This window comes from Danio rerio, chromosome 4 (genome assembly GCF_052040795.2).
Source record: "Danio rerio strain M-AB ecotype USA chromosome 4, GRCz13ab, whole genome shotgun sequence".
Taxonomy (NCBI): Eukaryota; Metazoa; Chordata; class Actinopteri; order Cypriniformes; family Danionidae; genus Danio; species Danio rerio.
This window is the reverse complement of record NC_141024.2, coordinates 42,462,780-42,490,741: the sequence shown is the minus strand read 5'-3', so window position 1 is coordinate 42,490,741 and position 27,962 is coordinate 42,462,780. Positions and strand designations below refer to the sequence as shown.

Here is a 27,962-nt window from a genome sequence, read left to right as displayed (position 1 = left end):
ACAGCCTCTCGCGCTTGCGGCCATACCACCCTGAGGGCGCTAGTGAGTAGTGTGTGTCAGGAAATGTGTGACTGCAGTGTCAGTGTGGTGAGGAAGGCTCACCACATGTTTTTCGTTTGTTTGTTTTGCTTTTGATTTAACTTTTTTCAGCAGTTTTTCTTTTTCTTTCTTTTTGGTTTTTTCTTTTAATCCTCCCGACAGCCCGTGCTGTTTGGGAGGATTTATTTTTTTCTTTTTTTGCTTAAAATGGACGGACAACCTGGAACAGACATGGCAATGGCGGACGGTGTACGAGACAATGAAGACAATGGACTGGCTAAAGGACAACGAGATGGAAAAGGAATAAGTAAGGATTTTTCAAAAAGAAGATATTTAAAAGAAGCAACTGTGACAGTGAGTGTGGGGAATGTAAGAGATGTAAGAGCAACTGAAGTGATTAAAGCAGTGGAGAAGAAGATTGGATGTGGAAAAATCTTAGCAGTGAGACCAAAACAAACAACATACTATGAAATTACGATGGAACAGGAAGAGGATACGGAGGATTTAATGGATGGATTGGACATTAATGGAATAACTTGTGAAGTTAAAAGACTGCGAAATAGAGAATATGTTGTCTCTTTCATGCACCTGCCTGTTTACATTGCTGATGATAAAATAATAGAGAAATTGGAAGGCTGGGGTGTTGTACCCATTTCAAAAATTAGAAGGCGCTGCTATCCGGGCACAACCATTGAAGACGGGACAAGGTATGTTAAAGCTTGTTTTCCAAAAGAAGTTGTTTCCCTCCCTTACAGCACAAAAATAGAAACAGAGGATGGCGCACAATATTTCAGGGTGATGCATAGCCACCAGGTTAAGACTTGTCGGCTGTGCATGAGCCCAGAACATGTGATGAAAGACTGCCCTGAATTTAAGTGCTACAAGTGTGAGGAGAGGGGGCATTTTATGAAGCACTGCAATGCAGTGGTGTGCCCAGATTGCAGAGCCATTTTAAACAAGTGTGAATGTTGGATAGAGGAAGAAGAGGAAGAGCAGCATGTGAACGGGCAGGTGCATGAAAAAGACAGCAAGGAGAATGAAGAAGACACAACAGTACGGCCAAAGGAGAAAGACATCACAAGTAAACGTACTGAAAACCAACAACAACAAATCGATGAAGAACAAGTGCAAACACAGGAGAGGAAGGAGGAGCAGACACAGATGGAGGAAACAGAGACTATTCAATGTGAGATGGTCCAGGTAAAGGACGGAAACAAGAAGGTTGATGAACAGACAGATGCAGAAAAAGGCGACAAAACTAGTTCAAACATGGAGGAAACAACCAGTTTTAAATTTGTGGACTTAGATAATGAAGAGGATGAAGAACAAATGGAGGTGGGAGGAAAAAAGAGTGAAGAAGAAGAAGAAACAAACTTGACCAAACCAGAGACAAGAAGGAGAAGAAGAAGAACACTAAAGGTAACATCAAATTTACAAGCTAACAGAAGGAAACAACTTTTTAAAGAGACAGTTGACAAAAACAGATTTGAACTTTTAAGAGACTTTGGAAATGAACTGAAATGAAGGGTTTTAAAAGTATTTTTATTCTTTTAATGCTTTTAAGATTTGTCACTTTTAATGCCAGAGAACTTTCAGATGTTAGAAAATTTGATAAAGTTATAGAAATGTGTAAGAATGAGGATGTTATTTTATTACAAAAAACAAATTGGAAAGATGAGAGAATGAATAAAATAAGAAAAATGTGGAATGGAGGAATTTTATACAATAATGGTGATGGTAGACTAGGAAGAGGGGTTGCAGTTTTAATTAAAGAAAAAAGTGGGGTGACGTGCAAGAAAATATACAATGACAATGAAGGGAAATGTTTAGTATTTGAAATGAAGTCTGAAGAAAAAACAATAATTATGATCAATGTTCATGCACCAACAGAAGAGAAGCAAAAGGTAGAGTATTTTAACGGTTTAAATAATCTGATAAAACAACATAAAGAAGTTATTATGATGGGGGACTTTAACACTGTGTTCAGCAAATTGGAAATGGCAGAAGGAATGGTTTTTAAAACGGATAAAGGAAGAGGGGAATTGAAATTATTAATGGAAGAAAACAATATGATTGATGTTTGGAGAGAAAGAAATGAAAAAAAGAAAGAGTACTCAAGAAGACAGTTAGTGGGGAATTTTATGTGTAAAACAAGAATTGATTTTATTTTATGCACAAGGAATATTGAGAATTTTATTGGAAATATTAAATATGCGGAGACTAGTTTAAGTGACCACAAACCAATTTTTATGCAATTAGACTGGAGTAAAGTGAAAAGAGGGCCAGGAGTGTGGATTTTAAATACAGATGTTTTAAAAAATGAAAACTATATTTTAAATATTCAAAGATTAATCGAAGAAAAGAAAAATGAAATGTACACAGAGGATAAAAGATTATGGTGGGAAAAATGTTAAATATTTAATAAAAAAGTATACAATAAAATATTGCAAATTAATACAGAACATTAGGAGAAAGAAGGAGAGAGATGCAAAAGAGCAATTAGAGATTGAATTGAATAAGAATGAGAAAGATATACAAAAAAATAAAGAGCTTGAAGGAATAATAAAAGAGATAGAAGAAAAAAAATACTCTCAGAAAAATACGACTCAGGAAGACAATGGAGAAAGACAAGTAATAGAAAAAAAGATCAGTTCATGGTTATGAAACAATGAACAGTAAAAGTAGTTTTTAGTAAAACAGTGATAACAGTAAAAATAGCCTTCGGGCTAATTCTGGTGCATTGGCAGAAATGCTAATGTACACTGTCCCTGCCAAATAAACAAATAAATAAATAAATTATTCTTATCTAAATATTTTATTTTGTGCCTCAGACTGGAAAGACTCACAAATGATGACTTCCAGAAAGCAGAGGATTTTGTTAAAAACATGAAGCTTTTGTACACCTCAACCCTCTGTGTATCCAGTGAGAAGTCTCCCACATGTGGCCAAATTCTTCCCATACTGGCTAAGCTGGAGGAGCATTTTAAAGTGGCTGAAGAGGAGACTATGTTCATCAGTACTTTGAAAGTGAAAGTCTGGGAAGATCTGGAGAAATGATATCAGGTATTTTTCATTTTCATTAAGTGCTTATGCTTAAAAAAAGAAAGGCAAATCACAAAATTTTAACTATAAAACACTAAATAGTTTGTCATGTTTTATTACAGGATGAAGACATTAAGAACTTCCTGCAGGAAGCCACCTTGATGAACCCTCGCTTTAAAAGCAAACTTGAATGTGCAGTTGCTGCTGATGCTTGGGGCCGGTTAGAGAAAGCACCAGTTGACAGTGCAACAGCAGAACCGGTCTTTTATCCTCAGTCTTATTTTCCATCTATGCTATGTTACAGTTTCTACAACAAAGTATTGCTGTTAATATGTGCGACATCATTTCTCCAGCTTCCAATGGAGCACAACTTTGAGGAAGAATCTGAAGATAGATTGAATGACAATCACGAGGATGAGTCACTGAATACAGAGGAACATGTAAGTAGTATTGAAATGCTTAAATATAAACTTAATACAGTATATTATATAAATATAATTTAATATATATATAATAAATACATTTTGAAACAAGTTTGTCTCTTTTTGCCAGTCTCCATATCACAAGATATGTGCCAAGAAGTCAGCCCTGGAAGAGCTGTTTGAGAATGAGGACTGAGAATTACTTCAGGCAACAACATCAAGAAGTGATCCTATCACCGTAGCTGAACAGGCCCATAATGAGATTACAATCTACCAAGGTCTACCTTCAACCTCATCAGGACAAGACCATGTAACTTAGTGGTGGGGAAAGAGGGACAGTCTTCCCATATTGTCTGCTCTTTCAAACACATACCTTTGTGTGCAGGCCTTATCTACACCTTCGAAAGGGTTTTTTCCTGTGCAGGCCATACAATAAGTCAGGAAAGGTGTCGTATTTTGCCAGAAAAGGCAAATATGGTGATATTTCTGCAAAAAAACTGCTAAAAATTGAAGCAGTTAAATTATTGTTGCTGGGTTTGGTGGCATATTTGTTGCTGTGTTTTGCATTTACTTATATAATTATATATACTTTACACTTTTAATTTAATGTTTAATTTCAAACATTCAACTTTTTGTTGAATTAAATTGCGTTTTTCTTGAGTCATCCTCATCCACCATCATTTTGTGGCTTTTGTGAAGTATCGGTTCAGGCACCGTTTTGGCACAGTCTCATTTTAAAAGTATCGATTTGGCACCGGTATCGAAAAAAACCCAAACGATCCCCAACTCTAATAGCGAGTATAGACTATTAAAATAAGAGTTTGAAAACACCTTCAGAAATAGACAGATAATACATGTACATTCAAATTATGTGTTGCAAACAATGAATAAATGACAAACTACAACATTTTAACTAAATGTAATACTGTTTAATGGTTTTCTTAATTTTTCCTCTGTTTAAACATTATTCAATTGTGTGTGCTGTTTCTCTTCACTGTGATCTTCAGTTATTTTGTTCAGTTAGTTCAGTTTTGCCTTTGGTACTGACTAATCTATTGTATAAACACACTCACTGAATATTAATGAACAGCATCCTATAGAAAATAATAATAATAATATAATAGAGAGATCTGTATGAGGTTTACTCATTTATATATAAAACTCTAATCTTATTTATAGGTTTAACATTTTTCTAAATATTCTTCAGAGACCTCTCAGATTTCATGTGAAGTACCTTCTCTAAATCTTGCTTCAACACACTTGTGCTTAGAGAAACTGCACAGGTATCTTCAGCTTGTGGTTTGTGTTGACTTCAGAACACACATACAGTCTGTAGAATCTCATGAATAATCATGTCAGTGTCACTCAGTGGAGCCAATAATATTTCAGGATATACCTGTAGATCACATAGGTGTGTTTTATTGAAGTGAAGGAGTCAAAGAGCTCAGATTGTATTCCTGCTGCACAAGAGCGTCTGTACTTCTGCATGTGAGTTTAACACTTCTACATTACGCTGATTTGTGGAGATGACGAAGGGGTTTTATATGTGTGAGTGTGATTTAAATGTCTGATCCTGAAGATCAAATCCTCAAACACTGATTAAACACTGAGTCAAACACGGTGATTTAAACACTGTGTCTAAAAGCTTTATTTTTAATCCCTTTAAAGTGTTTGTTGTCCTCTATAGCTCTATACTGACTCAATAGTTTCAATAATTCAGCAATAAATATAACTCTAAACATTCAGAGTCATGAAATCAAATGTAAAGTTAAAGCTGCTGAAAAACAACAAGCTGACGATCCTTAGACAAAACTGCATTTAACCTTTAACCGTCAGAGTAACTCATTAACTAACCAAATAGCCTCTTTAGTAGATAGACATTTTAATACTCACTAAGTCAACAATTGGCTATCTTAAATCAAATGTGAAGTACCTGGGATGTCAGATCAAGGATTAAACCAACTGCATTCATGTTAAGGACTATATATATATATATATATATATATATATATATATATATATATATATATATATATATATGTATATGTATGTATGATTGTTTCCTGAAAGCTCTGCTAAGGTCTGCAGTGGTGTTTTACTTGCAGTATGGCAGAGGAGCAAGTAAAGGGCTCTCTCTCAGAGAAACACAGGTATTGACTCTGTTTTTTACATCTTCTTCAGTTTGATTCTTCAGTTTACAGCTTCAACAAATGTGTTTAGATCATTCTAAATTACAGACAGCTTGATCTGGTGTCATATTTACTAGAGCTCAATATGAGTCATGTGTGCTGTTTCAAGAGTTCGCCCTTAGCTGATGATTGATTATGGAGCTTGTTTGGCATGCTGTCTGAAGGGATATGTTAAATGAGGGTGTATATGAGCTCAGGCAGAGTGTTACTGCTGCCGCAGTGGTGCGGAGGGAAAAGAAGCTCAGCGAGCTTCTCTGCTATTGCAGAGGTTCGGTGGAAGTCAATATTGGAAGGCAAGTACACTGCCGCAGAGGCCATTTAATAGCTGTGGTGGTGCTGGGGGGTATGTCGGTAGGTTTGGCTAAATGGAGATGTGTGTGGGCTCAGCAGAGCGTCACTGCTGCGGCAGTGGTGCAGAGGGAAAATAAGGCTCAGCGGAGCGTCTCTGCTGTTGCAGAGGTGCGGTGGTATTCAGTACTGGAGCCTTATGAGCAGGGGCGGACTGGCCATCTGGCAAACCGGGCACTTTCCCGGTGGGCCGACGCACTTTTTGGGCCGGGCTGATCATCGTCTTATGATCTGATCGGCCCATAAAAGGCTTTGCAGCCTATCGTTTTTTTTCTGCCTTATTAATTGACGCTCATGTGATCTGTGACTATCTGAAAGTAGATGCTTTTTTTCCCGGACAGACAGACCGGGCCGGCCCATGTGAGAAGAAACAGAGAGAAGAAACGCAAGGGAGGCGCAGAGAAATCGCGGGAAATACACCGGCGTTTCATTTAGCGATTCTGAAAAGTTCTCTGTTCATTCTAGTACACGGCTTAAGACCTTCAGCCAGTAGTTCAGTGGGTGAGCATAAACCCCAGGTGAGAGTATAGTGCATGTCAGACAGTTCATCTGCTGGATGATCTCATCTCACTATAGTTGTTAAACGTGATATTCATCTTGTTGTCTCTATCTAACAACTCTTCTGTCTTTTGAATCACTTGTTCTCAGTTAACTGTTTTGGCTGAGTGCAAAGATAAGCTAATATATTAATTTATGTAACCACATACACTGATTCTGCACATTGACTGATTGCTTACCTTTATCGTTTATATTTAATGTACGTTATACTGTTATAATGGCTATTATTGATTATTAAAACTATATTATATAGTCTATATTATATATATAACTATATAGATATTCTGCAAATAAGACGGAGTAAAGTTAATTCTTTTGAATGGAAATGAAAGGAGACAGTTATATTTAAGCCCTGTTTTGTTATAAATATGCAGAGTGAAGATGATGCTCATATAAATATGCAGCTACACGAGGCTGTTTGGTGTCTGTTAATCATATTATCAAAATGAAACAAATTTGACTTATATTATGTTTTCATTGTTTAGATAGTGAAACAGAAAACAGGATGAGGTGAAAGAGGTTATAAAGTACACTGTTCCCTTTGAAGATTTACCCATGCATTAGCAGGCAGTTTTTGTTATGTTTATTATTGTATATAGGCTGAGTGAATAGTGTATTGAATAAGCTAAATTGGCTGTAGTGTATAAGTGTGTGTGAATGAGTGTGTATGGGTGATTTCCAATATTGGGTTTGTGGCTGGAAAGGCATCTGCTGCATAAAACATGCTGGAATAGTTGGCAGTTCATTCCACTGCAGCAACCCCTGATAAATAAGGGACTTATGCGAAGAAAAATAAATGAATAAATAGTGTATTTTTTAGAACTCAACAAATATCTTTATGGACAGTATACATTAATTAAATTGAGATTAAAGTTTGTATTTATTTATTTATTTCATATATATGGCTTTTGTGTTTTATAGAATATGAGTTGATAAAAATATTGGACGTGCATAGATAGATAGCATTTTGATTGAATTTAGTGGGCAGCTCTGGCCCAAAATGCCAGGGCCGATTTTTTGCCCCAGTCCTGCCCTGCTTATGAGTGCTCCAGCGGGAATGTTAAATGTTGTCAGTAGTGATATGTAGATATGAATGTGAATGAGGGCTCAGCTAGAGCGTCACTGCAGTTGCGGTGGTTCAGAACATCTTAAAACTAAAAAGTCTAGTGTGAACATGGCATCGGGGTGTGGGCTGTGAGAGTGGAAATGTATCCTTTGTGAAGAGTGTGAATGTATTTGGAATAGATGTGGAGTGTAATAGGTTGGATGAGGGTCAGCTTCTGGAGCCAGCAGTCATGATTTCTAAAATTGAGAAACAAAGAGAATCAGAAATTAAATCTTTACAACATAATATATGTACGGCAGACATGAAAAATTGCTTTAGCTGATATGCATGCGAGGTATCTTAATAAGGGCATGGGCAACTGTAAAATGGAAGAGCCTTTGTTAATGCATGGTCCGATAGCTTCGTTGACACTATGTGCAAGGATGGTAGGGGTGGGCATTCATCCCCCCATGGGATGGCAGATGGATGAAGCTGAGAATGTGAGGTGTGGCTTGTCTGGTGGTCCTGGAAGACTGGTACCTCTTGAAGACTGAGCAGGTGAAGTCATAGTGGAGTTTAAACTTCTATTCATAGCAGTAAAGCAAGAAATACATTTTCTTGCCATTTCATATCCTATCAATTGACCATTATAAGCTTATGGCACTTGTGTATGGACATATGAGTTACTCATATAATCTTATAATTAAACAGCTATAAATTAATTTAATTTGTATTTATTTATTTATTATTTATTTGTTTAATTATTTATTAATAATTTATTTTAATATATCAACTGTATATTAGTAAAAACTGTGAATGGAATGTTAGTAAATGGCTTTACTTTAATCCATGAATAACATTGTGTTGGAATCTTAACTAAAGTAAAATCACGAGCGTATCTGGCCCAATTCTTCATAAAGACTTTGCGACAGAGTAAAAAGACAGGGCAGGACCATCTCCAGTTTTATAGAGCTCATTGGAAGGTAACGCTTCTCTTTACAGCTATTGGCTTAAAGAAGTGTCAATCAGGCCGTGCAAAAGATACAAAAAGCCCAGCGACCATTTTGTTGATCAAATCACTATTGTTTATGACTTGAGATGCTGCTCTACTGAACGTATTTCAGCAAACAGCTGTTAAATGTTATGGATCTGTGGACAAGCAGGAAGCTTTAGAGGTAAGTGTTGTTGAAGTTGTTTTTGAAATTGTTGGAGTTATAGTTGTTTTTGAAGTATTAGTAGTAGTAATGGTTGTTGCGGGTTGTGGATTAACTGCTGATTGTGATGCAGAGCGGTCTTCAAGACAAAGATGGTTAAAGTAAGATACTCTGGTTATTTATAGAGGTGAAGGAGTCATCTGATTGGTAAATCAGTGTTAGCTAATGTGGACCGGGTGCTATCAATCATAAGCACGCGCTCCTCTCGAAATTAGTTTATAAATAAACCACTTAAATTCAGTTATTTCACAACATACAAGAAACAACAGATTAATAAATCTGGATTGTTTCCTGGATTAAAATGGAAGCATTAGAAAATGCAAACAGGAAGATGGAAACAATTTTGTGCACCAAAATATGTCTTTACTCAAAAAATCATTGAAATGTATTTTAAAAGTGGGTCAAGATAGTCCAAACTTACATGGCCCACGTATAAATTTTTAACATCTGGCCCATGTCTTGCATGCTGCCTGAAAGACGGTGCCACCTCTGCCAAACCTGGCCAATGTTTGGCCCACATGCTGTAAACCAATGCTGGATGAATGCCTGCTCTACCAGCTTTATATCAAATCTGGGCAAGAATTCTTGCATAGAGGTAAAGTTGGTTTTATATTCGCACATTCGTTCATTTAGAAGTCTCTATATTGTTTACGATGTTACTTTAAATATTAGATCGGAATTAGCATGCAAGTGTGACTTGAAAACAACATTAACACTGTAGATTTGACTGTGAATAATGTTGTACTTTGATAGTCATTGGCTGCTAATATGATTTCGCTGTATAGAGCTTGCAAATAATACTTTTATGAAATTATATTATTATGGGAAAAGTCAGAATGTGTGAATATAAAACCAACTTTACCTCTTTAATTCTTGCTACCAGGGCACATTCTCAAGCTGCTGCAATGATCATCCAGTTCTTTTAAGAAGCAGCATAAACTGAGCTATAGGTGCCATGTGTGTCACTATAAAAACAACATGATTTACATGATTCTGAGCATGTACAACTACATCTCAAGAGCTTTTATATTATATTAGTCTTCAGTTTTTTTTAGTGTTAACTTTTTTTGCAATAATTCTACAACACTGTCAGATAAATTTGTACTAATAAGGTACATTAGGTATCACTGTGCCTTTAAAGGTCCATGACAGGCCCTTATTTTGTACCCTGTATGAAATATAAGATCTAAACTAGAGGTTCGGAAAGGTCCCTTTCAGGGTACCATTACAGTGATGGGTATTTGTACTCGTATTATGTAGTATGCCAGGGTCTTTTAACAGTGGACATATGTGTGTGTTTCTCCACTGATCTCACCTGTCATCTGAAGTCTTCCAAAACTGGTTTTATTTTCTAAAATGGTTCTGTTTAACCAGTTGAACGTCTAAATAAACACTACTGTATGATGATTCAGGAGATAGAGTTACAGAGCTTCTGCTCAAGACAGAATTAAAGTAGATAAACAAGAAACATCTACATTATTTCTGGTTAGTAAGAGCCACTTAAAAAAGTGGCAATCAATTTTCAATATTTAGCTTTCTGAAATGTGATTTTTTTTTTCTTACAGGGTAATTGCATTATTCAAATAAATAATAAATGCCTAGGTCCATATGTTAATTGTGAAACTAATGCAGATGTTGTTGCTCTTGTTGTTGTCTTGTTCTGTAGCTGTGAATGAGTGAAGCACCATGGCGAATGTTAAACAGCTGCTCGACAACTCACTGAATGAACTGGTAGAAGCTGAACTAAAGAAGTTTCAGCGATGCTTAGTAAATGACCATAGAGATATTTCAAAAGCTGAAATGGAGAATGCAGACAGGTTGGATACAGTGGATAAGTTGGTGTCATGTTTTGGATCAGAAAGAGCTGTGAAGATCACCGTGGACACCCTGAGGAAAATAAAGCAGAATCAATTGGCTGAAGAGCTGGAGAATACACAGAAGCAAGGTATTGTTTAATTCCTTGTCAAAGTTTAGAAATGTGATCATTTGATTCCATGTTAAAACCCTGTCCTAGCAATGGTTTTTGAGTCAGATGTATTGTCATAACATTTATTACACAGCTTAAGATGTCTTAAATTCAGCATTGCTATGGACAACAGTGATGTTCAATCATGATGCTAATGCATGTAAATGGGTGCCTGAATTTCACATGATTAACATTTATATGTTTGTCTTCGTTCATCTAATTTTTTTTATGTGTAATTGTTCTTTTTTTTCATAAAGGAAAGCACAGGGCATAATCATGTTTTACTTTAATGTTTTTTCCTCTCTCTTGTACAGGTGCAGCTTCAGAGACCTGTAAATCCCCTCCTGTTGATTACACAAACACCAGCCGTGAACTAAAGGAGAACTTAAAGGAGGACTATAAGCAAATATTGATTGGTAATTCACAGACGGGTCACCAGAAGTACCTGGATGATATTTACACTGATCTATATGTGGTGGAGAACAAGACTGGCGGAAGAGAGAATGACCATGAGGTAATGCAGATAGAGTCAAAACACAATCAACAGACAGCCAATGATAAACCACACAAGTGTAACGACATATTTAAAGTTCAGCCTGACATCGAACAAAACAGAAGAGTCCTGACACTGGGGATCGCAGGAGTGGGAAAGACTATCTCTGTCAATAAATTCATCCTTGACTGGGCTGACGGAAAAGACAATCAGGAAATAGTCTTCATATTTCCACTGCCGTTCCGTAGACTGAATCTGATTAAAGAAGAAAAGTACAGTCTCATAGGTCTGCTTAACAAGTACTTCTTTAGTAGACCGGGAGGACTGAGCTCTCTTCCTGAAGAACAAGGTAAGGTCATGTTCATATTTGATGGACTGGATGAATATCGCTTTGAATTGAACTTTGAAGAGGATGATGGATTTACTGATGTTGATAAGGAAATGACAGTGAATAAGATAGTTACAAATCTCCTAAAGAGAAAACTACTTCGCTCTTCCCTAATCTGGATCACATCCAGACCCGCAGCAGCCAGTCTGATACCCCAAACCTACATTGATCAGGTGACTGAGGTGCAAGGATTCAGTGATGAGCAAAAGGAGCAGTATTTCATCAAAGACAGCAGTCCTGAGGTTGCTGGAAACATCTTTGACCACATCAAGAAATCCAGGAGTCTGTACATCATGTGCCACATCCCCGTCTTCTGCTGGATCTCTCTCACTGTTCTTCAGCCTCTGCTGGGTCAAGAGAGCAATGAAAAAACACCCACAACTCTCACAGGGATGTATACCAGCTTCTTACTGTCTCAAAAGCAACAGATGAAAGAAAAATACAGCAGCGATTCTGAACCTGAAGCCAAGGCCTGGTCTTTTGAAGACATTGTTCTGAAGCTGGGGAAACTGGCCTTTAAACAGCTGCAGAAAGGACAACTGATTTTCTACAAAACAGATCTAGAGAAGTGTGGGCTAGATGTCAAGGAAGGGTCTGTGTTCTCTGGATTATGTACTCGAATGTTTCAGGAGGAAAACCCCATTTCAGGGGAACAGGTTTACAGTTTTGTACATCTCAGCGTTCAGGAGTTCATCGCTGCTCTCTATGTGTTTTTCACTTACAACGACAAGAAAGAAAATCCATTTCTTGATTCCAGGAAAAAGGAGCTGACATGGAAACTCTCTACAAAGACCCTGTTTAAACTTCACAAGGATGCAGTCGAGAAGACTTTACAAAGCAAGAACGGACACCTGGACCTTTTCCTCCGCTTCCTGCTGGGTCTTTCACTAGAGTCTAATCAGAGTGGCCTGAAGGAGCTCCTCCCAGGACTGAAGCGCAAAACTGAGAACATCAAAGACACGACTGACTATATCAAAAAGAGAATAAAGAAGGAGAAATCAGCAGAGAGAACCATCAACCTCTTCCACTGTCTGAATGAACTGAAGGATGACTTTGTGGAGGAACTCCAGAAGAGACTGAGCTCTGGAAATCTTACAGCACAGCATCTGTCCTCTGCTCAGTGGTCAGGTCTGGTGTTTGTGCTCCTGATGTCAGAAGAGACTCAAGAGAAGTTTGAACTGCAGAAATACAGAAGATCTGATGAAGCACTGATGAGACTGATACCAGTGGTCAAAAACACCACAAGAGCACTGTAAGAGTTTTCTGTATACGCTTATGGCCATTTCACACATCGATTTGCAACACATCTGCAACCCATGAGTCAAATGTGTGCAGTGCAGAAACAGCAGACTATTTGTGCTTTCACATCAAATATGTATCACTGATCACCAGCTGTACACAATATCTGTTCTCCTTATGTTTACTCCATTTTCAGACATTCTTTTCAATACTTTAATTCTTTTACACAATACAATAATATAATCTCACCTTTCTTTAATGCATATAGATATAGATGGTGTGCATTTCAAAACTGATAGCTCTAATATGTTAACATGAGTTTGGAAAATATAGAAAGTTTTTAATAATGACAACTAATAATTATCAAACAAAAATGTGAATTGTTAAGTATAGAATACTTTAAAGTTTATTTAACAGCCTGGGATTCTCCCTTAAATTCAGTGTTTACAGAGTCATAGTGATTTTACCTTTGCTTAAACTAAAAGACAACATTCAAGTGTTTTTGTCTCTGCTCTGGATTAATAGGTAAATGCAAAATCATTATTTCTGTTTTTCCTCACAGGCTACAGAGCTGTAATCTCACTGTTCAGTGCTGTGAGAGTTTGTCTTCAGCTCTACAATCCTCAAACTGTGTGCTGAGAGAGCTGGACCTGAGTAACAATGACCTGCAGGATTCAGGAGTGAAGTTTCTCTCTGATGGACTGAAGAGTCCAAACTGTAAACTGGAGACACTGAGGTCTGAGTTCAAACACCTGACTGATTGATTGATTGACTGATTGATTATAATTATTATTTACATGAAGTAAATGACAAAAAATACACTGTAAATTTGATTTATGTTCTTATTTCTCAGATTGGTCATGTGTAATCTCACTGTTCAGAGTTGTGAGAGTTTGTCTTCAGCTCTACAATCCTCAAACTGTGTGCTGAGAGAGCTGGACCTGAGTAACAATGACCTGCAGGATTCAGGAGTGAAGCTTCTCTCTGATGGACTGAAGACTGTACACTGTAAACTGGAGACACTGAGGTAAATGATTCTCCACTCAACAATAACTACAAAATGATTTCATAATAGCCCACATTATTTCATATTAGGGCTTTTTGTGTTTTTATTTTGCTGAGTGGAGGAGCAGCAGGTAATCTTAGGGTTTATTCACTCAGAATGCAGAACTGAATACAGTGCAGCAGAAAGCCCAGTGGTGTCCAGACACGGCCTCTGAGCTCCTGTAAACAGAAATGTTCAACACTTGCTCTGAGTTCTTCTTGCTCTTCTGCTTTGGAGCTGACAAAGATGACTGGTGCTGTGTGTAGAGGTTCTTTAACTTGACACAGAGTCTAAATATTGCTGCGCTCAAGTGTGCAGTGCTTCAACAGACGTGAGGCGTAAGACTAATCACAATCATAATGGTAATGAGCTAAATGAGCTCTCCTCATGTTGTCAGGTATATTAAATGTCACCGTGTAGGTCATTAGTTTTAAGAAGACAAAGACAAAAGTACAAATGAAAGAACACATGGAGCAAATCATGTCATCTAACATCTCCTGATCACTCCAGTTCACACACTTTCCATCTTTGAATATGTATTTTCTCTCACTGACTGCCTCTTACATGATGCACACTTCCCATAACTGACATGTCATGTGCTTCGTTGATCAGCTTCTAATTGGCTGTTTCTGTTGCCAAGTGTCCAGCAGCAACAAGCACACATTGCTCTGTCACACACTGAACACACTTACAGTAGCAGCACAATTAAGAGATGCAACGATTATAGATTTTGATTTTTGGATTATAGTCTGAGAAATAATCATGGTTTCATGGTTATCAAGATTATTTAGCAATCATTAATTTCAGAGCACTACTAGTTTAGAAAATCACATGAAAACTACACATTTTAGTGTTGAAGCTAGTTGTTTTTCAATAGAAAGCTTATAAAGAACGTATTTGCTAAATTTGTGCAAGTTTTGCAGAAAACGCTTATTAGATATATAGGCATAGATATCAATGCACACACGCATTCATTGCTGTACATCACGGTTTATTTTGAAAGGTAAGAGTCCACAGAAAAACATCCCATCAAGCACATTTAATCCACCGACACAATAGTGTTGAATTAAGGATGGTTATTCAGTTATTATACCGTTTCTGCCAAAGACCTATTGTTTACACCATTTTACCATGGTACTTACATGCAAAAACAGAGTCTTTGGCGTAAAAGACCCGTCGATGTCATAGTTTACAGTGTTACAGATAAAATGAGACCACAAACTAAATAGTCAAAGTTATAGTTACTAAAATTTAAACCAAGCCGAGTGTTTTGACCATCTGCAAGTCTCTTAGTCATTGGTAATAACAAGTAATACAACAAGTAATAATTTTACACTGAAAATAAACGACAGAACAATAAATAATAAAAATAGAAATAAACAAAAACAGTATTTGTCCAATGCAGGGCTTGAAATTAACTTTTTTACATGGCAGCACCAGTGCTCCCAACTTCAAAAATGTAGGAGCGCCAGAATAAATGCAGGAGCGCCAGAATAAATGCAGGAGCGCCAGAATAAATGCAGGAGCGCCAGAATAAATGTAGTAGCGCCAGAATAAATGCAGGAGCGCCAGAATAAATGTAGGAGCACCAGAATAAATGTAGGAGCGCCAGAATAAATGCAGGAGCGCCAGAATAAATGCAGGAGATCCAGAATAAATGCAGGAGCACCAGAATAAATGTAGGAGCGCCAGAATAAACGTAGGAGCACCAGAATAAATGTAGGAGCGCCAGAATAAATGTAGGAGCGCCAGAATAAATGTAGGAGCTCTAGAATAAATGTAGGAGTGCCAGAATAAATGTAGGAGCACCAGAATAAATGTAGGAGCTCCAGAATAAATGCAGGAGCACCAGAATAAACGTAGGAGCGCCAGAATAAACGTAGGAGCACCAGAATAAACGTAGGAGCACCAGAATAAATGTAGGAGCGCCAGAATAAATGCATGAGCGCCAGAATAAAGGTAGGAGCGCCAGAATAAATGTAGGAGCGCCAGAGTAAATGTAGGAGCTCCAGAAAAAATGCAGGAGCGCCAGAATAAATGCAGGAGCGCCAGAATAAATGCAGGAGCGCCAGAATAAATGCAGGAGCGCCAGAATACACGTAGGAGCTCCAGAATAAATGTAGGAGCGCCAGAATAAATGTAGGAGCGCCAGAATAAATGTAGGAGCGCCAGAAGAAACGTAGGAGCGCCAGAAGAAACGTAGGAGCGCCAGAATAAACGTAGGAGCGCCAGAATAAACGTAGGAGCGCCAGAATAAACGTAGGAGCGCCAGAATAAACGTAGGAGCGCCAGAATAAACGTAGGAGCGCCAGAATAAACGTAGGAGCGCCAGAATAAATGTAGGAGCGCCAGAATAAATGTAGGAGCGCCAGAATAAATGTAGGAGCGCCAGAATAAATGTAGGAGCGCCAGAATAAATGCAGGAGCGCCAGAATAAATGTAGGAGCTCCAGAATAAATGTAGGAGCGCCAGAATAAATGTAGTAGCGCCAGAATAAATGTAGGAGCGCCAGAATAAATGTAGGAGCGCCAGAATAAATGTAGGAGCGCCAGAATAAATGTAGGAGCGCCAGAATAAATGTAGGAGCGCCAGAATAAATGCAGGAGCGCCAGAATAAATGTAGGAGCTCCAGAATAAATGTAGGAGCGCCAGAATAAATGTAGTAGCGCCAGAATAAAGGTAGGAGCGCCAGAATAAATGTAGGAGCGCCAGAGTAAATGTAGGAGCTCCAGAAAAAATGCAGGAGCGCCAGAATAAATGCAGGAGCACCAGAATAAATGTAGGAGCGCCAGAATAAATGTAGGAGCGCCAGAATAAATGTAGGAGCTCTAGAATAAATGTAGGAGCGCCAGAATAAATGCAGGAGCTCTAGAATAAATGTAGGAGTGCCAGAATAAATGTAGGAGTGCCAGAATAAATGCAGGAGCGCCAGAATAAATGCAGGAGCGCCAGAATAAATGTAGGAGCTCTAGAATAAATGTAGGAGCGCCAGAATAAATGTAGGAGCGCCAGAATAAATGCATGAGTGCCAGAATAAATGTAGGAGCTCTAGAATAAATGTAGGAGCGCCAGAATAAATGTAGGAGCGCCAGAATAAACGCAGGAGCGCCAGAATAAATGCAGGAGCGCCAGAATAAATGTAGGAGCTCCAGAATAAATGCAGGAGCACCAGAATAAACGTAGGAGCGCCAGAATAAATGTAGGAGCACAAGAATAAATGTAGAAGCACCATTGTGAATAAGGTTAGATAAGGTAAGGTTAGATAAGGTGCACATAAGGTTATGTAATACAGTCATTACTTTACTATGCACAGTGTGTTTTGCAGTAAACGACTCTATAAACCTGGCGTTCATTAGTACATACATTAGTTATAGTACAGTGAACCATGTACACTGTGTCTAATTACTTTTAGAGAGTCATGAAGTTGGAGGTCAATCAAGTCCCACATGAAATGATCTATGTTGACGAGGCTGGCTTCAACTTGGCGAAAAGGCGTCGACGTAAGAGAAACATAATAGGTCAAAGGGCCATCGTTACCATGCCGGGCCAGAGAAGAAGTTGGGCAAATGCAGAAGACCAGGCAGAATAGAAAATTATTTACTTTGTGTTTTGAACAATTATGTCATTTTGGAACATGTTTGCAGTGTTTTGTTGACATGGTTTTGTGTGTTTGTTTATTATTGTATTTTGAAAAGTAGTTTAGAGGTTTAGTTTACAATGTGTGATATTGAGCATGAAATTAACAGTTTTGTCAATTGTGTGTTTTAGATGTGTTGGTGCATTAAGAGTTTAGCAAACTTGTTAAATGTATTGAAAAAACTGTCATAGCCATTGTAAAAAAACTGTAAGAGAGTTGGTTTGTGTTTGTCTGAGCTCATTTTGTTAAATCCACAACAGAATCACAATATAAATGATGAGATCAGCTCATTTTCTGTTGTGTATTATACATGACTTTAAGATGATTTTCTGAGATAAAGTGTGTCTTCTTCCTCCTTACAGCAGACTTTACAGCTTGATGTGGCGTATTATGAACAATGTCTTTGCTCTGTACACTTCTACAGATGATGTCGAGTCCTTGTTGAGTGTGTGAGTGTGTGTGTGTGTTTGCTGATGCGAGGGCTATATCAATAAGGAAAGCTAATCAGGATGTGTGTGTTCATCACTGCTGTTGACATGAGCAGAAACAGCAGTCAGCATCTTCACAACACAAAGAGATGTGTGATTGTCCAACTGTGTGATGTGGACTATTGCTGTGTTTGTAGATTGTCTGGCTGTATGGTGACAGAGGAAGGCTGTGGTTTTTTGTCTTCAGCTCTGACTTCAAACCCCTCACACCTGAGAAAGCTGGATCTGAGCTACAATCATCCAGGAGATTCAGGAGTCAAGCTGCTCTCTGAACAACTGGAGGATCCAAACTACACACTGGACAAACTCAAGTATGTGGAGCAGCACTGGCCTTGTGCTTTTACACTGAATGGCTTTAAAAAGACACTAGAAAGCTCTTTTGTGATCAGCTTCAGTTTTCTGTGAGGGTTATGGGGTGAGGACATACAGAAGATACAGCTTGTAGAGTATTACAGTCATGTCTATGAAGAGCAAATCATTGAGTGTGAAATGAATCTCCTCTGTAAATGTTGGAGTGTATTGGCTCAGTTACAGTGACATTAAGCGGGACACACTGTACAGTTTCAGCATTTGAGCTGAGCAGATTCTGGATTCCTCTTCTCTGTGCACACATGTGTATTTTTCACCTGCTATTCTGTCAGGAACTTGGGCGCTGGCGAGCAGCTTTAATAATCTGAACATAGTTTAGAGATGGACTGCAACATGTGCTCAAAGGCTGCATGTGCTGAAGAACGATGGCAAAGCTAAGTGTGATCACTGTAATAAATGAATGTTGCAGCAGGGTGTCTCCATCAACATGAGCAGTATCTGCGCTCGCTTCACCAACAGCAGAGGAAAAGAACGCACTGTGTTACATTCATTGTGCACCCCGGCTCAACCAACAAGTGTTTTTGTGTGTTTGAGCTCAAGAGTTTGGAGCGTGTAGCTGAGCAGCTCAGTGCTAGCTTTAGCTTATTAGCTGAGGGGGAAACTAAACAGCTCATTCTCTCCATCTGTGTGTGTTTACAGTCTGGATCATGGAGGACACACGAGGATTACAGCAGGACCACGCAAATGTAGGACTACACACACACACACACACACGCACGTTTGTTTTTGTGAAAAGTGGGGACATTACATAGGTTTCCATTCATTTTATACTGTCCAAACCGTATATTATATTGCCCTCACCCCACCCCACCCCTAAACCCAACCATCACAGGAGACTGTGTGCAGCTTTACTCTCTGATTAAACTCATTCTGTAGGATTTATACGCATTTTGAGAAATGAGGACGTCACCAATGTCCTCATATTTCACCTCCTTTTTGTAATACCTGTGTCATACCCATGTCATTATACAGATTTGTGTCCTGATATGTCACAAAAACACGTACACACACACACGCACACACACACACACTCTTTCTCTCACACACAAACACACGCACACACACATACATGTACACACAAAATGTCTCTCACATACACACACACTCTGTCTTTCTCTCTCTCACACACACACACACACACACACACATACACACACACACACGTGCATAAAACCAAATTCACGTGCATAAAATATTTATTTAAATTCACAAAAAAATTTCACGTCCACAAAATAAAAATACATTTTCATAAAATATGTTTCACAAATGCAAAACACCATTTGCAAATGTATGAGTGTACAAAAGGTTTTGAATGTTTAAAACTTGCGAGTTCATCCTGAATGAGAATGTGCTAATCCTCTTTCACGTACGACTCCCCCTGGATACGTGTGTGTGTATTTTTGAGACTTTCCTGCCAGAGTCAGGGCAACTCGTACCTCTCAGCCAATCAGATGGCTGCAGTCGCAGTCGCACTTTTTTTTTCATTTATTTATTTACTTGACCATATCCTCACTCTTTTTATCCATTATTCTGGATATTTACACTCTGGGCTCTATTTTGACGGTCCATGCGCAAAACAGAAAACGCAGGGCGCAAACGCTTTCAGGGCGTGTCAGAATCCATATCTGCTAATTTAAGGACGGGAAAATCTGCTTTGCGCTGTGGCGCATGGTCTAAAAGAGTTGAGTTTATTTTCTTAATGAGTTATAGGTGTGTTTTGAGAATAAACGAATCAGAGTCTGATCTCCCATTCCCTTTAAGAGCCAGCTGCGTCACGCAATAGAGCATTTGCTATTTACAGGACGTAAAGTAAGTGTAAGTGGAAAAACTGAGCATTTCACAAGTAAACAGTTAACAGCAAGCATGAAATGGATGTTTACCCTAAATATTAAAATGAGCTAACCATTTACTCTCCATCATGTGGTTTTAAACATTTCCTGTTTTCTGGAACACAAAGTAAGCCAGCATTTTTATCACAATATCTTATTTTGTCCTCAACAGAATCAAGAAACTCATCAAGGTTTAAAACCACACAATGGAAAGTAAATGGTGAGGCTATTTTCATTTCTGTTTCAGAAAGTCATACCAACACTGACTCACATAATCAACACATCTCTTGACTCTGGTTTATTCCCCACTATATTACTACTGTAATTGTGAATCTTTACTGTTCCTGTTTCAACAGGGTGCTCTTGCTACAAGGAGCAATGGCAGAGAAAGACTTCCAGTGCAGACTTTGTTAAGATGCTGCAATCTAATCGTGGGAAAGACACTTGCTCCTGAGCAGATTCGAGCTTGGGGATGTGTTGCTGTCACACCAACAAGTCTGCCGTGAGTTTCAAAGCACACATTATACTGACTAGTTGCCAACTTAAATGTACTCTCTCATGTCCAGCATTCACTGAGACTCACACACACACTCAAACAGTTTGTCCACGTTTAAAACCACATCTGGCAGCTGTGGGATTCGAACCCACGCCCCCAAAGAGACTGGAGCCTAAATCCAGCGCCTTAGACCACTACGAGCAGAAGCGTGCAGTATCATTTTGCAAGTCTTTTTGCTCAAGCAGAGAGGTCATTCTCAAGCATCCTAAAAGGACTGCCTGGCAGCAGTGGGATTCGAACCCACGCCTCCGAAGAGACTGGAGCCTAAATCCAGCGCCTTAGACCCCCTCGGCCACACTACCCTAGATGTATCCATGCAGTGGTCCATTTTCTGCCCAATTTTACGGAAGCAGAACAGCAGAGAAGACGCAGAGCTTCCTAGTGAAGCCCTTAAACTTTGGCCAAGGAGTCTACATTTAGATGTGAGCTGAAGCGTGCAGTATCACTTTGCAAGTCTGTTTGCTCAAGCAGAGAGGTCATTCTCAAGCATCCTAAAAGGACTACCTGGCAGCGGATGGGATTCGAACCCACACCCACAAAGAGACTGGAGCCTAAATCCAGCGCTTTAGATCCCTTGGCTACGCTATCCCAGATGACTCCATGCAGTGGTCCCTTTTCTGCCCAATTTTACGGAAGCAGAGAGGACGCCGAGCTTCCTAGTGAAGCCCTTCAACTTTGGCCAAGGAGTCTACGTTTGGATGTGAGTGGAAGCATGCAGAATTACTTTGCAAGTCTGTTTGCTCAAGCAGAGAGGTCATTCTCAAGCATCCTAAAAGGACTGCCTGGCAGCGGTGGGATTCAAACCCACGCCCCCGAAGAGACTGGAGCCTTAATCCAGCGCCTTAGACCGCTCGGCCACGCTACCTTGCCAAGCTGCTTTCCCTGAGCAGTTTTTGGACCAACTTGTTTCAAGTAGCGCAACAGCGCTGGGAAATCAGTTGAATTTGGCCATGCATTGCTGGAGCTCCTCCACAAAGAAAGAGAGCTGCTTAATACCAGCTTAGGAAGCACTCCCACCTTCCTGTCAACCACAGTTCTGTCTCTATTAGAGCACACCTCAAGGCATTTGAAGTCTACTCCAAACGGCAGTCAGCTGCGATGCATTTAAGCACCTGATTACAAGGTAACTGTTATTTCACAAAAGAGTGAGTTACTGATTCCATCACAGCAGACCCCACATTGTTGTTATTATATTCAAATCCAGTTATAGAGTATTACTACTCTAATTGTGAATCTTTACTGTTCCTGTTTCAATAGGGTGCTCTTGCTAAAAGGAGCAATGGCAGAGAGAGACTTCAAAATGCTGCAATCTAATCGTGGGAAAGACACTTGCTCCTGAGCAGATTCGAGCTTGGGGATGTGTTGCTGTCACACCAACGAGTCTGCCTTGAGTTTCAATGAACACATTATACTGACTAGTTGCCAACTTAAACGTACGCTCTCATTTCCAGCGTTCACTGAGAACGCGCACGCACTCAAGCAGTTTGTCCATGTTTAAAGCCACATCTGGCAGCGGTGGGATTCGAACCCACGCCTCCGAAGAGACTGGAGCCTAAATCCAGCGCCTTAGACCCCCTCGGCCACACTACCCTAGATGTGTCCATGCAGTGGTCCATTTTCTGCCCAATTTTTCGGAAGCAGAACAGCAGAGAAGACGCAGAGCTTCCTAGTGAAGCCCTTAAACTTTGGCCAAGGAGTCTACATTTGGATGTGAGCTGAAGTGTACAGTATCACTTTGCAAGTCTGTTTGCTCAAGCAGAGAGGTCATTCTCAAGCATCCTAAAAGGACTGCCTGGCAGCGGATGGGATTCGAACCCACACCCACAAAGAGACTGGAACCTAAATCCAGCGCTTAAAATCCCTTGACTACGCTATCCCAGATGACTCCATGCAGTGGTCCCTTTTCTGCCCAACTTTACGGAAGCAGAGAGAACGCCAAGCTTCCTAGTGAAGCCCTTCAACTTTGGCCAAGGAGTCTACGTTTGGATGTGAGTGGAAGCATGCAGAATTACTTTGCAAGTCTGTTTGCTAAAGCAGAGAGGTCATTCTCAAACATCCCAAAAGGACTGCCTGGCAGTGGTGGGATTCAAACCCACGCCCCCGAAGAGACTGGAGCCTTAATCCAGCGCCTTAGACCGCTCGGCCACGTTACCTTGCCAAGCTGCTTTCCCTGAGCAGTTTTCGCACCAACTTGTTTCAAGTAGTGCAACAGCGCTGGGAAATCAATTGAAATTGGCCATGCATTGCTGGAGCTCCTCCACAAAGAAAGAGAGCTGCTTAATACCAGCTTAGGAAGCACTCCCACCTTCCTGTCAACCACAGTTCTGTCTCTATTTGAGCACACCTCAAGGCATTTAAAGTCTACGTTTGGATGTGAGCGGAAGCATGCAGTATTACTTTGCAAGTCTGTTTGCTCAAGCAGAGAGGTCATTCTCAAGCATCCTAAAAGGACTGCCTGGCAGTGGTGGGATTCCAACCCACACCCCCGAAGAGACTGGAGCCTTAATCCAGCGCCTTAGACCGCTCGGCCACACTACCTTGCCAAGCTGCTTTCCATGAGCAGTTTTCACACCAACTTGTTTCAAGAAGCGCAACAGCGCTGGGAAATCAGTTGAATTTGGCCATGCATTGCTGGAGCTCCTCCACAAAGAAAGAGAGCTGCTTAATACCAGCTTAGGAAGCACTCCCACCTTCCTGTCAACCACAGTTCTGTCTCTATTAGAGCACACCTCAGGGCATTTGAAGTCTACTCCAAACGGCAGTCAGCTGCGATGCATTTAAGCACCTGATTACAAGGTAACTGTTATTTCACAAAAGAGTGAGTTACTGATTCCATCACAGCAGACCCCACATTGTTGTTATTATATTCAAATCCAGTTATAGAGTATTACTACTCTAATTGTGAATCTTTACTGTTCCTGTTTCAATAGGGTGCTCTTGCTAAAAGGAGCAATGGCAAAGAGACTTCAAAATGCTGCAATCTAATCGTGGGAAAGACACTTGCTCCTGAGCAGATTCGAGCTTGGGGATGTGTTGCTGTCACACCAACGAGTCTGCCTTGAGTTTCAAAGAACACATTATACTGACTAGTTGCCAACTTAAATGTATGCTCTCATTTCCAGCGTTCACTGAGAATGCGCACGTACTGAAGCAGGTTGTCCATGTTTAAAACCACATCTGGCAGCGGTGGGATTCGAACCCACGCCTCCAAAGAGACTGGAGGCTAAATCCAGCGCCTTAGACCCCTCGGCCACACTACCCTAGATGTGTCCATGCAGTGGTCCATTTTCTGCCCAATTTTACGGAAGCAGAACAGCAGAGAATATGCAGAGCTTCCTAGTGAAGCCCTTAAACTTTGGCCAAGGAGTCTACATTTGGATGTGAGCTGAAGCGTGCAGTATCACTTTGCAAGTCTGTTTGCTCAAGCAGAGAGGTCATTCTCAAGCATCCTAAAAGGACTGCCTGGCAGCGGATGGGATTCGAACCCACACCCACAAAGAGACTGGAGCCTAAATCTAGCGCTTTAGATCCCTTGGCTATGTTATCCCAGATGACTCCATGCAGTGGTCCCTTTTCTGCCCAATTTTACGGAAGCAGAGAGGACGCCGAGCTTCCTAGTGAAGCCCTTCAACTTTGGCCAAGGAGTCTACGTTTGGATGTGAGTGGAAGCATGCAGAATTACTTTGCAAGTCTGTTTGCTCAAGCAGAGAGGTCATTCTCAAGCATCCTAAAAGGACTGCCTGGCAGCGGATGGGATTCGAACCCACACCCACAAAGAGACTGGAGCCTAAATCTAGCGCTTTAGATCCCTTGGCTATGTTATCCCAGATGACTCCATGCAGTGGTCCCTTTTCTGCCCAATTTTACGGAAGCAGAGAGGACGCCGAGCTTCCTAGTGAAGCCCTTCAACTTTGGCCAAGGAGTCTACGTTTGGATGTGAGTGGAAGCATGCAGAATTACTTTGCAAGTCTGTTTGCTCAAGCAGAGAGGTCATTCTCAAGCATCCTAAAAGGACTGCCTGGCAGCGGTGGGATTCGAACCCACGCCCCCGAAGAGACTGGAGCCTTAATCCAGCGCCTTAGACCGCTCGGCCACACTACCTTGCCAAGCTGCTTTCCCTGAGCAGTTTTTGGACCAACTTGTTTCAAGTAGCGCAACAGCGCTGGGAAATCAGTTGATTTTGGCCATGCATTGCTGGAGCTCCTCCACAAAGAAAGAGAGCTGCTTAATACCAGCTTAGGAAGCACTCCCACCTTCCTGTCAACCACAGTTCTGTCTCTATTAGAGCACACCTCAAGGCATTTGAAGTCTACTCCAAACGGCAGTCAGCTGCGATGCATTTAAGCACCTGATTACAAGGTAACTGTTATTTCACAAAAGAGTGAGTTACTGATTCCATCACAGCAGACCCCACATTGTTGTTATTATATTCAAATCCAGTTATAGAGTATTACTACTCTAATTGTGAATCTTTACTGTTCCTGTTTCAATAGGGTGCTCTTGCTAAAAGGAGCAATGGCAGAGAGAGACTTCAAAATGCTGCAATCTAATCGTAAGAAAGACACTTGCTCCTGAGCAGATTCGAGCTTGGGGATGTGTTGCTGTCACACCAACGAGTCTGCCTTGAGTTTCAAAGAACACATTATACTGACTAGTTGCCAACTTAAATGTACGCTCTCATTTCCAGCGTTCACTGAGAACGCGCACACACTCAAGCAGTTTGTCCATGTTTAAAACCACATCTGGCAGCGGTGGGATTCGAACCCACGCCTCCGAAGAGACTGGAGCCTAAATCCAGCACCTTAGACCCCCTCGGCCACACTACCCTAGATGTATCCATGCAGTGGTCCATTTTCTGCCCAATTTTACGGAAGCAGAACAGCAGAGAAGACGCAGAGCTTCCTAGTGAAGCCCTTAAACTTTGGCCAAGGAGTCTACATTTGGATGTGAGCTGAAGCGTGCAGTATCACTTTGCAAGTCTGTTTGCTCAAGCAGAGAGGTCATTCTCAAGCATCCTAAAAGGACTGCCTGGCAGCAGATGGGATTCGAACCCACACCCACAAAGAGACTGGAGCCTAAATCCAGCGCTTAAAATCCCTTGACTACGCTATCCCAGATGACTCCATGCAGTGGTCCCTTTTCTGCCCAACTTTACGGAAGCAGAGAGAACGCCAAGCTTCCTAGTGAAGCCCTTCAACTTTGGCCAAGGAGTCTACGTTTGGATGCGAGCGGAAGCATGCAGTATTACTTTGCAAGTCTGTTTACTCAAGCAGAGAGGTCATTCTCAAGCATCCTAAAAGGACTGCCTGGCAGCGGTGGGATTCGAACCCACGGCCCCGAAGAGACTGGAGCCTTAATCCAGCGCCTTAGACCGCTCGGCCACGCTACCTTGCCAAGCTGCTTTCCCTGAGCAGTTTTCACACCAACTTGTTTCAAGAAGCGCAACAGCGCTGGGAAATCAGTTGAATTTGGCCATGCATTGCTGGAGCTCCTCCACAAAGAAAGAGAGCTTCTTAATACCAGCTTAGGAAGCACTCCCACCTTCCTGTCAACCACAGTTCTGTCTCTATTAGAGCACACCTCAGGGCATTTGAAGTCTACTCCAAACGGCAGTCAGCTGCGATGCATTTAAGCACCTGATTACAAGGTAACTGTTATTTCACAAAAGAGTGAGTTACTGATTCCATCACAGCAGACCCCACATTGTTGTTATTATATTCAAATCCAGTTATAGAGTATTACTACTCTAATTGTGAATCTTTACTGTTCCTGTTTCAATAGGGTGCTCTTGCTAAAAGAAGCAATGGCAAAGAGACTTCAAAATGCTGCAATCTAATCGTGGGAAAGACACTTGCTCCTGAGCAGATTCGAGCTTGGGGATGTGTTGCTGTCACACCAACAAGTCTGCCGTGAGTTTCAAAGAACACATTATACTGACTAGTTGCCAACCTAAATGTACTCTCTCATTTCCAGCGTTCACTGAGACTCACACACACACTCAAGCAGTTTGGCCGTGTTTAAAACCACATCTGGCAGCTGTGGGATTCGAACCCACGCCCCCAAAGAGACAGGAGCCTGAACGCCAGCTGCCGAAGGATAGTCCGACAATATTTCACAAATGTTGAAGATGAGAGCCAATCGGAGCGATTCACTCCAACATTGTAGCCAATCACGTTGCAGCGCTTCAACATTTGCAGCAAATCGCGGACCGGAATTCTCAACATTTTCAACATTTGACCAATCAGAGTCGAGACAATGTTGAAGCCGGGGGGGAGGAACCGTTCCAAGAATCACCGCTAGGTGTGCAGTCAAACAGGTTAGTCAGTGATCAGTGATATTCAACGAACAGCATCATTCGACAGAGCACAGCATCGTTTTGCTTACAGTAAAGGATTTTTTCAGACAGTGATTTCTTAAAAAAGGTAGGAAAAACTACACAATTGCATGAATTAATGTTTTAGTGTGTTGTATTTCAAATTTGGATACTTTAATTCAAAACCGTTTAATTTATAGGAGAAAAATGTCTGGAAAATCTCATAAAGCCATGTCAGACGCTGACTGGATTTCACATTTGAAAAAGTTTGCCAGCACAGGAGTTTGGCCATCAAATGAGGGAAAAAGGCCAGCTCCTCGACAAAAAAAGTGGCATGTGATTTATCAAAGGGTGTGTATTTCGTTTACATGATATAACGTTTGTTGAAATTTGCTTAACAGAGTAACGTTAACTTGTTAGGCTTCAGTACATTCAGTACAGTATCTGTGTAAAACATGTCATACTTGTTTTTAAATATTACAGTGTTTTAAATTTCATGTATTTTGAGATTTACGTCGAATAATTTAGTAAGTTTGACCGTTTATGAGAGAGATCTGAAAAGGTGGGGGAAGGGATTATGAGTACAGTATACAGCATGTGGTTTTAAGGCCTGAAATGTTCCTGTCCAGTTCCTTTTATTCTTCTTTTCGTTTTTGGAGATACAAACTGTACGATTACATATTAGACAAATATTAAACACATTCTAGAAACAGTGTTAAATTAATTTACAGAGCTATTGTGTGCTTTATTAAGGGAGTCATTGAGTAAAAATTCTTATTTAG

General features: G+C 40.4%; 1 protein-coding gene, 1 long non-coding RNA gene and 7 other non-coding genes across 9 annotated transcripts in view; 1 reads left to right on the top strand and 8 right to left on the bottom strand.

Annotated features, from left to right (window-relative positions):
- Positions 1-27,962, bottom strand: part of LOC148680839 (uncharacterized) — a 785,675-nt gene that overhangs the window by 310,094 nt on the left and 447,619 nt on the right. The window lies entirely within an intron of this gene.
- On the top strand, positions 68-27,290 carry LOC148680892 (protein NLRC3-like). Its single transcript, XM_088650229.1, has 13 exons — positions 68-1,458; positions 2,964-3,102; positions 3,204-3,521; positions 3,634-4,991; positions 10,524-10,802; positions 11,138-12,956; positions 13,506-13,679; positions 13,797-13,970; positions 18,251-18,424; positions 19,122-19,168; positions 20,668-26,514; positions 26,649-26,776; positions 26,841-27,290. The coding sequence occupies exons 5-11, from the start codon at positions 10,544-10,546 to the stop codon at positions 20,763-20,765; spliced, it is 2,745 nt and encodes a 914-aa protein (XP_088506355.1). The 5' UTR covers positions 68-1,458; positions 2,964-3,102; positions 3,204-3,521; positions 3,634-4,991; positions 10,524-10,543; the 3' UTR covers positions 20,766-26,514; positions 26,649-26,776; positions 26,841-27,290.
- trnal-uag (transfer RNA leucine (anticodon UAG)) lies at positions 21,087-21,169 on the bottom strand. Its single transcript has one exon. It is a non-coding gene; the product is annotated as a tRNA-Leu (tRNA).
- On the bottom strand, positions 21,651-21,732 carry trnal-aag (transfer RNA leucine (anticodon AAG)). The gene has a single exon. It is a non-coding gene; the product is annotated as a tRNA-Leu (tRNA).
- On the bottom strand, positions 22,375-22,457 carry trnal-uag (transfer RNA leucine (anticodon UAG)). The gene has a single exon. It is a non-coding gene; the product is annotated as a tRNA-Leu (tRNA).
- On the bottom strand, positions 24,046-24,127 carry trnal-uag (transfer RNA leucine (anticodon UAG)). The gene has a single exon. It is a non-coding gene; the product is annotated as a tRNA-Leu (tRNA).
- trnal-aag (transfer RNA leucine (anticodon AAG)) lies at positions 24,887-24,968 on the bottom strand. The gene has a single exon. It is a non-coding gene; the product is annotated as a tRNA-Leu (tRNA).
- trnal-uag (transfer RNA leucine (anticodon UAG)) lies at positions 25,611-25,693 on the bottom strand. Its single transcript has one exon. It is a non-coding gene; the product is annotated as a tRNA-Leu (tRNA).
- trnal-aag (transfer RNA leucine (anticodon AAG)) lies at positions 26,175-26,256 on the bottom strand. Its single transcript has one exon. It is a non-coding gene; the product is annotated as a tRNA-Leu (tRNA).